The sequence below is a fragment of the Nilaparvata lugens genome, unplaced genomic scaffold (genome assembly GCF_014356525.2).
Source record: "Nilaparvata lugens isolate BPH unplaced genomic scaffold, ASM1435652v1 scaffold6393, whole genome shotgun sequence".
Lineage (NCBI taxonomy): Eukaryota > Metazoa > Arthropoda > Insecta > Hemiptera > Delphacidae > Nilaparvata > Nilaparvata lugens.
The window spans coordinates 2,105-13,934 of record NW_024092147.1 but is presented as its reverse complement, the minus strand read 5'-3'; the positions used below and the strand labels follow the sequence as shown (position 1 = coordinate 13,934).

At 36.3% G+C, this 11,830-nt stretch overlaps 1 protein-coding gene across 1 annotated transcript; it reads right to left on the bottom strand.

Annotated features, from left to right (window-relative positions):
* Positions 1–1,763: 1,763 nt before the first annotated feature.
* LOC120356286 (5-hydroxytryptamine receptor-like) lies at positions 1,764–10,726 on the bottom strand (the record flags this gene model as incomplete). Its single annotated transcript, XM_039445203.1, has 4 exons — positions 1,764–2,295; positions 5,247–5,560; positions 6,960–7,179; positions 10,573–10,726. Coding segments are annotated over 4 exons (958 nt in total), but the record flags the coding sequence as incomplete, so codon positions are not given.
* Between the last annotated feature and the right edge of the window lie 1,104 nt (positions 10,727–11,830).

Genomic DNA, 11,830 nt, shown 5'->3' with positions numbered 1-11,830 from the left:
TTTTCTTTTTCTTTTACGTCTGCTCCTTCTTCTCCAACAATAAAAACAAATTTAACTCTGAATAAAAATGAGTTGAGACTACTTGATCCTCCAGTCAACCAAATATCAGCATTTTTGTGTAGTTGAGAAGTTGATATTGTGGTGGTAATTATTCATATGAATGAAAAAGACTAAGAAATTGTCAAAAAACCACTGATTTATTGATAATTAGAAAGACCGGTTTCGGTTATTACACCATTGTCAATCTCTGATAATACAAGAGCTGCAGAATTTATACTAGTAGGCGAGTACTGCTATTGGTCAAGGGCATGAACGCCTGCCATTGGCCTAGCTAGACAGTCTCCTCCCCCAACACATCTGTCACACCATTGAGGGGGAGGAGACTGTCTAGCTAGGCCAATGGCAGGCGTTCATGCCCTTGACCAATAGCAGTACTCGCTACTAGTATAAATTCTTCTGCTCTTGTATTTATCAGAGATTGACAATGGTGTAATAACCGAACCGGTCTTTCTCATTATCAATAAATCAGTGGTTTTTTGACAATTTCTTAGTCTTTTTCATTAAATATCAGCATAGCCAGATTGTGTGACGTCACACTAAAAGTGATTCTGATAATTGGAATTTATACCTCAGTTGATCAGAGTTTGGATAAATATTGAAAAAATAAAAAACATAAAACTGGAATTTTTGAGAATGTAAGATGGGACTTAAAGTCAAACTGTGGCTTGTTTGTTTGCAATCTGAAGTTCCGTTGACAGTTGTTGTATTAGCAGTGATCATGCTATTTTGCCCTTGATTGCTACAATTTGATTAGTGAAAATTGAGTTGATTCATGATACTGTATCACTCCAGTGTATGATGCTGTATCATTCCATATGATACTGTATCATTCCAGCATATACTACTGTATCAATATAGTGTATGATACTACAACCATCAACAGCTATCAAATCAGCAGTGATCATGTTATTTTAGCCAGTAATGATACTGTATCATCCCAGTGTATGGTACTGTATCATTCCATAATGATACAGTATCATCCCAGTGTACGATACAATAGTGCTGTCCACGTTATAATGACAGTATTTGATCAACTTTGGATTTGCTATCCTTGTCTATCATTCGACAAAGTCAGTGGTACTATCCTTTTCTATGTCCACAACGATGACAATTATGTTTTTGACGGTGTAGAAATATAATTAATCAATGCAGAGGATTGGCATCTCTATTTTTCTATCTTCATCCACTGCCATTATAACGTGGACCACACTTTACAACCATCAACAGTTACCAAATCAGCAGGGATCATGTTTTTGCCCTTGCTTGCTACAGTTTTATACTGTTTCAGTGTATCATTCCATGTGATACTGTATCATTTAGTACAAGGAGTATCCTTAATTTTTCTCTCCCAATCAGTGCTTCTTTGTGAAAATCATGAATAAATAAACAAATTTCAGTGTTTGATACTGTATCATTCCAGCGTTCGATACTGTATTATTTATTTATTTATTTATTTATTCGTGGAAAGAATCACAAATCATATAAATATGACTAGGAAGGAACAGCAGGCTTGGCCCAAATCTATTCCATTCCCAAATTTTGATAAATTAATAAAATGTCCAAAAAATAGGTTATGTTTCTACTATAAACCGTTCAAGTTCAATTTTCGTCCAAAAATATAGATAAGCTAAAAATTTTGAATTTATAGAAATTAAAACACCAAACCATATTAAAATATAACACTTAATTATCACTTCATATTGAATTAATCAAGTTATTTTATAAAATTTTGAACGCAAAATACACACAACTTCTCTCACAGATACAGTATCATTCCATATGATACGGTATCATTGTTTTTGATACAGTATCATCCCAGAGTATTGTACTGTATCATTCCAGTATACAATATATCATATCATCCCAGTGTATGATACTATATCACTCCAGCTTATGATACTGTATAATTGTTTTTGATACAGTACCATTCCATATGATACAGTATCATCCCTGTATGATACAGTATCAGCGCGGAAAATTGTGATGCGCGCCGCGTCTGCGCACAGAAGCCCGTCTGCCACACAGCAGTCGCTTGAAGGCATGCCTGAATTCGGGACTGAACACAGTATAGATGATCGGGTTCAGAGTGCTATTGAAATAACCCAGCCATAGGAAGAAGGCAATCACGTACTGATGGAACATCCCACTGTCTCCAGGTAGCAGAATGGCCATAATAAAAAATGGCAACCAGCAAATCACGAATGCTCCCGTGATGATGGCTAGGGTCTTGGCTGCCTGTGAACACAGAGAGAGAAAAAAAATAGAATAATTTCTGATGTACACACTCAATTCCAGCTGTTTTTCATGCTTTGAATCTATAGTGAGGTCCACAGAGGCTTCAGAGAATATAGTATACTAGCCGTCAGGCTCGCTTCGCTCGCCATATCCGTCTAGCCAGGGGGCTCCGCCCCCTGGACCCCCAACTGGATCGTCCAAGAATGAGATTAGCAGGCTCGCGTCATCATGTTAGGACAATCCAGTCGGGGGTCCAGACTAAACGTCTGGCTAAACGGATATGGCGAGCGAAGCAAGCCTGACGGCTAGTAATATAATATTCCCAGGATTGGAGTAGCAGTGCCCAATAAATTTTTCCGCTATAAATGCATTCGAATCTTCAACTTGGTGCCAACCTAACAAAGTCAACTCAACTTAATGCCAACCTGACAAAATTATTAATTAGTTGCCAGTTAACAACTGTTTCGAAGAGGTACTCTATCTAGATTATAGTTCTATAGTAACATATGATATGGAAATTTCAATTATAAGTAAGAGAATGGGAGAAGAAGAATATACATGCTAAAAGACGAACTTTAAACCCTTAAGAACAACCCTTAGAGTTAAAATATTGCCAAAAGATTTCTTAGTGCGCCTCTAAAGGGCCAACTGAACATACCTACCAAATTTGAACGTTTTTGGTCGGTAGATTTTTAGTTATGCGAGTGAGTGAGTGAGTGAGTGAGTGAGTGAGTGAGTCAGTCAGTCAGTGAGTGAGTGCCATTTTGCTTTTATATATATAGATTCGCACCTAGAGCAGAAAATGAGATTTTTCCGGCTTGAAATCGGTTTTCAAGTCCGAAGATGTATGCCGAGGACTAGAAAAGATTGAGGGCTGGAATAGTATATTTGCACCTAGGGCCGAAAATGAGATTTTTCCGGCTGGAAATCGGGTTTCAAGAGCCCAGGCCGTAGGCCGAGGACTAGAAAATATTGAGAGCCGGAAAAACATTTTTGCCTGTGGTGCGAGCATTATTTTTCACCACACACAAAATGAACAATATATATATGAGAATAGTTGTTACTAAGCACTTCCGAAAGCAGAAGTGGAAGGTGATAGCTCTAGCAAATCTGAGGTAATCTGAATATCAGGAAATTGTCCAAGTATTTTTATTTTTTATTCTGATTTGTCTAAATAACCTGAAAGATGATGTTCAATTATGTGGGAGGTTGAGTTTATACTTTTTTATTCTTTCAAATGACAATAAGATGATATTATATAATGTTTTAATTATTGAATAATGAACACAAATAATGAAAGTTTTTTGATCAGCTGTTTTTTGATCACCTTTCTTAGTTCCATGTTAGCGGCTGGAAAGGGTACTCTTTCCGGCCTAGGCCGGAAAGAAACCTGTTCTGACGTCAGACGAGAGTCGTCTGCAAACAATGTCTCTCAGATCTTCATAGGGTCTGGAAAACAGCTGCTTTCTGTGCAGTGTGGCGAAAAATAATTTTTGTTGTACACACTCAATTCAAGTAATTTTCCATGCTTTGAATCTATAGTGAGGTCCACAGAGGTTTTAGAGAATAAAGATATTTTGTTACTCCACTAAAAATAAGTAAATTATTAAATTACTCTACTGATTTGGTAATTCTACACAATGAGGTAGCAACGAATTTGAACAAAGCAAGTGAGACTCTCTAGATTAAATAGGTTGAGGTTATTTCAATTCTATGTTATATCCTATTCTAGAATGACTACTCTATTACTCTATCTCATCTATTGTTACTAGTATATTCTATACTAATCTGTTTCAGTGTCTAGTGTTCTGCGAGTTTCCACATGCAATTTTCAAAAAAAAAAGAAAAGAAAAAATGGGGACAGAGAACAAGGTGGAGAAGATAAGAAAATAGAGAGGGAGAAGACAGCAAGAAGAACATGATGGTAGAAAAAATAGATGGAGGGGAAAGGAGTAGATGGTGACAAAGTAAAATAAAAAGATAAGGAAGAAAACAAAAAAAGGAATGTGAGAAGATGTCATGATGGAGGATGAGGATCAGAAGAAGATGAAGAGAGAGAAGAAGAAGAAGAAGAGAAGAAGAAGAAGATGAAGAAGAGAAAGAGGATGAGGAAGTAGGACGAAGTAGGACAAAGGATTAGATGATGGAGCAGAAGTAGCTGGAGAAGAAGAAGAAGAAGATCATGACAACAGGGAAAGAAGAAGAAGAAGGGGAAGAAGAAGAAGTTGAAGAAGAAGAAGACAGGAGAAGTAGAAAAAGAGGTGGGAGTCAAAGGGAAAGTAGTGGAAAAAGAAGAAGTATATGTAGAAAGAAAAGAAGTGAAAGGAAAATAATTGGAAGGAAAAGAAATAGAAGGAGAAGAAGAAGAAGAAGAAGAATAAGAAGAAAAGTGGAGGAAGATTGGGATGAGGAAATGATGTGTTTTGTGTAGTTGATGTATCAGTGTACTATGCTGTTGCTTCAGTTGGAAACATGCAAACCTCTATCTAGTCTAGTCAACTAAATCGGTTCTATATTATCCATGTCCAATCTATATCAACTTCTAAATCAGTTATCTATATTATCATATCCGCCTCTAATAAAAGGCCCTGGTCTAGAATAAATATCCATGGTCTACAATATTGCAATATCAGCTGGTATTTTTTGAAATCTTTCTCACCAATAATGTATTAGATTCTAGGCCTACACTGTGACATTACAATATTTTAGGCCAGGGCCTTGTATTAGAGGTGGCTATTATATTATCCATGTCTAATCTACACTGTTAGATGTATATTTTGAGTAGTTAATGTGTGTTGTTTCCCTGAAACATGCACTTCTCTCCAGTCTACCTTTCTATCCCCAATCTATCAACTTCTAAATCGGTTATCTACATTGGATGTATTCTAATCTACACTGCTGGTGTATGGTGTCGCATATTTTGCTCATCATCTCCTTGCCTTGTGGTTTACCTTCCGCTCGCGCTTGGTCTCGGCGCTCTCTTTGGGCTGCTTGCGCTGCTTGAGGGGCGGCGGTTGGCTGTAATTGGCGCCGGCGGTGGGACCAATAGAACTCATTGGATCGCAGGTGGGCGGGTCTGCTTCGAGACCATTGCCAAAGCTGCCCTTCTCCGGGGAGGTGTTGGCCGAGCTCACGTTGGTGAAGGCTGTTGTTGTGGTTGTTGTTGTGGTTGCTTCAGAGATGGTGGGGAGAGGGCGGCCGATTACGCCGACTACAGCTGCTGCTATACCACCACTACCGCCTGCCGCTCCTGCAGCGCAGAGACCTGTAAATCAAAATTTCAAACTACATTTTTGAACATTTTATGAGTGTTTTTAATATTGTAAAGCCTTTCCATGATTGTAAAACACTGTTGTATTTGGTAAATTCCCTATCCTATTTTTTCAATGGCACAGGGACCAGGGAGTCAAAATTTATTGAATACTAGCAGGTAAAACGTGCTTCATCAGGGTCTATTTAAAAACTTGACACTATGAATCTTGAAGAATTGAAAATAGGCCTAGAAGCATCCTCAGTTAATTGAGAATCTATATTCAAAATTACAAGTTAATCAGTTAGGTAGTTCAGATGTGATGATGCATCAAACATTATTTCCTACCCCCTACATGTATGAGCCATGAGCCAGTTTATTTATTATAGTTTTTTTTTTAACAGAACACTGTTTTATTAGTCGACTCAACTAATAAAATAGTTATTACTAAACAAAAATTCAAATTGGATTCTGCAAATCACCCCAAAGACTTCTTTTTTGATATATTGGCAATATTTGCAGTGGCAGAAGTCCTCAGGGTGATTTACAGCATTTGATTGCTGATTTTCGTTTAATTGGGACTTTTTTTTAATAATAATAAATATCAATTCATTAGCATTTGAATAATTGCAATATCCCAGTAATTTCCTTCTGTCAACCAATCTATTTTTTGTAGCACAGAGGCCTATGCAATAAGAACAAATTGAAATCTTATCGTGAGGTCCAGGTTATAATGTTTGTGTAGGAAGATAGGAGAAAAGGGTTGCCAGATCTCAGCCTTGCCACCCTAACAGCTGATACTGGTCTATCTGATCAATTTAACTGTTCATTATTGTTGAAAATAGTTAATCATATTTTATTTTGTCGAAAAAAAATATTTTTCAAAGATGTGATAATAAATTTTCATGATTGAGATTAAATATTTTGTCAATTAGTTGAATTTCTACATTGTTGATGAACGATGTGGCAACATCGCAATGCGTGGAAGAGATAGCCCCATCTGCTCTGTTGAACAATAAACAAAGATAGCAAATAACACACTGCCATTATAACGTGGACCTCACTATAGTAGTGTCAACCTTTCGGATTTTTGTACCTTCCATGAGTGTTTTTGATATTGTGTAGCCTCTACATGATTGAAAAAAAAACACTATTGTATTTGGCAACTTCCCTATTTTATTCTATTTTCATATGGCACAGTGACCTATAAGCCAACATTTATTGAATATTGATTGATACTGTGGATTTCCTACTTAATTGTAAAACACAGTTCCATTTGACAGCTCCCCTAACCTATTCTTCTGTGTGGCAGAGAGGAGCTGGTTTCCTAACCTCACTCTAATAAAATCAATCAATCAATCAAACCTGACAGAACAATGGAATACTGGATATGTATCATTGTAACTCCACCTACCGGCAATAACCCCGCCTCTAGGCTGAGGCCCGCCCTTTGCTCCACCCCCTTTTGCCGAAGTGGGTGGAGTCGCCACAGTGACTCGCCGTCTGATTCGCTTGCGTGCTGTCTGGAAGATCCGCCAATACAGGAAGAGTATGACAAGCAGGGGCAGATAGAACGAGGCTAGCGTTGCGAATATCTGGTAGCCTATGTCCTGTGATACTAGACACATGCGTTCCTGTACAAAACATAAATTAAATTAATTGTGACATCTGTATTTGTGAAATCATTTTAATATTGAGTTTAGAAATATACATGTATATTATTCATCTGGAAATTTGATAATCAAAGTTTCATTTTTCAAACTAAGGACATGCTTTAACGTCGAGCACTTATCTCTAGGGACGAACTAATTCCGCTAGATTGCTCCAGCTGTACTATTCACTTGCTGCCCGAGCATAGCAGGCGTAAAACCGTGCCTTAAAGGTACACATACCAGCGGCTATTATTGAGTCTATAAAAGAAGTTTATGCATCAACTTTATTTATCAAGAACAGCGCTACAAGTTGCTATCAATTTGAAGTCTATAGAACGAACATTGAATGAGAAAAAGGAGTTTAAAATGCATAAAGATTTAAATTTTTTTTCAGATTTCAAAAAACAGAGTTGACATAATTTTTGCTACATTGAAGAGGAGACTTGCATATTTATCTCAAATTTTTCTGACCAGTAGTTTTTGAAGGGTATGTGTACCATCTGCCTCAAAAAAGTGACTTTTGAAGCCCTATTGTTAGATAACAGAAGCTGATAAAAATATTTCAATTGCATAGATTATGTTCTAAGAACCTGTCCAATAGATTAGAAAAAGGAAAATGATTGAATGCACATTAATGCATTATCAATGCCATCCTCAAGTGAGAATGGATTTCAATTGAAAATTGCATAAATAATGTTAAAACATGAAATGATTGATAAAATAAAGCTTTTAGAAAAGGGATCTTTCATTTTTGAATGCATGTATATTGTTCATCTGGAAATTTGATATTATGTATTATAATAAAAATAATAATAATAATTATATTTGATGTATATTATTTGATGACAGTGTTCAGATAAAGTTCAGAGAAACTGTAAATATAACAAAAAAGGGTATTCTTGAGACCATACTTTGGTTTAACGCGTTATTCAGAGCATCTAGATCTAGAGAATCTAGATAACCAAAATCCCCTTCTTTTTAAAACTTATTTTCTTACATGGGATATTTTTCAACATATTAATGCCATCTTTAAGTGATAATGGATTTCAACTATGAAAAATGGCATTAACATGTAGAAACATGTACCGTAGTAGTGAGTAATAGAATAAAGCTTTTAGAACAGGTTACTCTCATTTTTGAATCTCCAGTTAAATATGAGTAAAAAGTTAATGGATTCTATTATACGGGGACATACAGACTTATGCTCCAGGAGCAAGCACATCTCACTTTTCATCAGCTAAAATGTTATTTATTTGTATAATATAAGGCTGGGCGCCCACCAGTTAGTCAATACAATAAAAGGCATGATCAGACACGTTCAGTCACAATACTTCATATAGTTGCTTATGAAGACATGTCTAATTGCAATGACTAATCGGTGTGTGTTGCGTCATAAGTAGCTATGTGAAGTACTGTGACTAAACGTGTTTGATCATGTCTTGTCTTGTCTTGACTAACTGGTGTGCGCCTAGCCTTACTGTTTCTGTACAAACACAGAATCTGTATTCATGATAAGAATAGAATGAGAATAATAATAAGAATAGAATCAGCTGATTAATCATGGATTTCATGAAAAATGCAAAACTCCCAGATTTGGTTGATATTTGGTTGATATAGAAGTTGATCTAACAAGAGTGTCGTGCTATAATACTAGTAGTTCTGTGATTAGTGGACCTCACGCAGTATTTTCATCCACAAGTACCTGATTGAAACTATAGACCTTATGGAAATACAGCAATAGACTGGCTTCTCCACACATCTGTGTAATCACTTGTCAGCTGATTTATGATGAATAATTCTATAGTCTGATTTCTACTCTAATATTGGCATATGAAGGAGGCTCCTTTTTCCTTTCATATTATCCTTGAAATGCAAAATTTCCAAAAACCTTGTATATACGTCGACGCGCAATTAAAAAAGGAACATACCTGTCAAATTTCATGAAAATCTATTACCGCGTTTCGCCGTAAATGCGCAACATATAAACATTTGAACATTTGAACATTTGAACATTTGAACATTTGAACATTTGAACATTTGAACATTTGAACATTTGAACATTTGAACATTTGAACATTTGAACATTTGAACATTTAAACATTCAAACATTTAAACATTAAGAGAAATGCCAAACCGTCGACTTGAATCTTAGACCTCACTTCGCTCGGTCAATGAGACGTTTCGCTGAAATAGAGGGTGAGTTATTCACTCAAACATAAAATCTTACCTCCACTCTCAGATCAGGGAAATCACTCATCTTCAAATGCTTATAACTCAATAATAGGAGAGAATTTCGCCAATGTGATGACATATTATTGTTCCTTTCGTCAAGTACTATCATTCCTGAGAAATTGAGCGTTTGGAATTTTTGATTATTTTTGCAAAAATCCTGGATTTTATGAAAAACTAACCGTCAGGCTCGCTTCGCTCGCCATATCCGTCTAGCCAGGGGGCTCCGCCCCCTGGACCCCGGACTGGATCGTCCAAGGATGAGATCAGAAGCTCGCTTCGCTCGCCTGCATTTTTCATTTGAACATCTTTATCATATGTTAGGATGATCCAGTCGGGGGTCCAGACTAAACGGATATGGCGAGCGAAGCGAGCCTGACGTCTAGAGGCTTAGGCTATTGAAGTAGCAGTGCCCAATCAATTTTTCCGCGATAAATGCATTTCAATCTTTAACTTGGTGCCAACCTAACAAAGTCAACTCAACTTAACGCCAACCTGACAAAATTATTAATTTAGTTACCAGTTAACAACTGTTTCGAAGAGGTACTCTCTCTAGATTATAGTTCTATATTAACATATGATATGGACATTTTTCAATTATAATTAAGAGAATAAGAAGAATATACATGCTAAAAGACGAACTTTATACCCTTAAAAACCACCCTTAGAGTTAAAATATTGTCAAAAGATTTCTTAGTGCGCCTCTAAAGGACCAACTGAACATACCTACCAAATTTGAACGTTTTTGGTCCGGTAGATTTTTAGTTCTGCGAGTGAATGAGTGAGTGAGTCAGTCAGTGAGTGAGTGCCATTTCGCTTTTATATATATATATATATAGATGTAAATGCCGGATTACCATTGAGAAGTATCTAATTATATTTTTGTATTATTTATGCTTTATTTTTATTTTAATTATCTATACTTCTGATTATAAAATTAAGTGTATTTTATATTATGTTTGAATATGTATTTATTGTATGGCAAATAAATGATTTGATTTGATTTGAAATGTGCCAAAATCCGTCTCAGCAGGATTTCATGAGAACACTACTTCTTAACTGTTAAGGTTGTTATGGCAGCGTTCACACATAGGCTGTCTGAATTGGTGTGAACACCGCCATAAGAAGCAATGTTATTCAACCGACCTGAGACACACGATGTTCCCATCCGGGGTCCTTCCAGCCCAGAAGTGGGGCAATACACACGAGGAAGGAGACGCACCAGATGACCAGAATCATCAGGCCGATTCTTTTGCCTGTACGTTGGTGTATATAGTCGATATTAGTCACTGCCCAGTACCTGAAACATACAAATAAATAACCTTAATTTGGTACAAAACAGGATAGAGCTATCTGCTTTGTGGAATGATAGACAAGGATAGCAACATCAATGTTAATCAAATACTGCCATTATAACGTGGACCTCACTATAGAACAAGAACAACCACAACATGATACAGTATCAACACAATTTGATACAGTGTCATATCAACTTGATACACAACACCATAATTTGCTACAGAACAGGATAGAGCTATCTGCTTTGTGGAATGATAGACAAGGATAGCAACACCAATGTTAATCAAATACTGCCATTATAACGTGGACCTATTATTATAACTTTACCATTTTGGACTTTGTGTAACCTTATCTAAATTTGGGAGAGGAATAGCACAAGGTTACCTTATTTTTTCTCTCCCTATCATTTTCATGATGCACTTATTGTATAAATCAATTAAGAATTAAATCAATTCTTATAGAAAAATCTGGTGTGGTACACTCACACAACTTTCCTTGCTAATTGAACTGTAAGCCTCATTCTCAAACGAGAATAATTTAGGGGAATAACATAATGACGATTGGCGGCAACATATTTGAAACTATGATCAGACTACTGTATATCTGTGTATATAATTGTTTCCAGAGTACTTTTTCCTTTGTGTAAATTGTGAAATTCGATGATTTATATAAAAATTGTCAAAACAGCTGTTCTACAGATGAAATATCTCGACTATGTGTTCTTTTTACTTTCCTTGCCCTATTACCATAGGTAAGGAAAGTATTGCTTTCCGGAAAAAATTAAGGTACCCCAATTTCAAGTTTTCTATACGTTTCAAGGTCCCCTGAGTCCAAAAAAGTGGTTTTTATAAACTGTTCTACCTACCTACTTCATGCACGAGAAGGAGTTCACAATGTCCATTTCTCTAGGATGGGGTGGACCCCCCATTAGTTTCCCAGGAAAAAGATTCATGCCAGTTGATAGAGCTGATAAATAACTATACAGGGTATGAATTTGAAATAAATCGGTCAAGTCATTTTTGAGAAAATCGTGAAAAACATGGCTTTTTAGTAATTATCTGCCATTTTTCTCAAGAATATTACGGAGCTCCCGAAATTTTCCCAG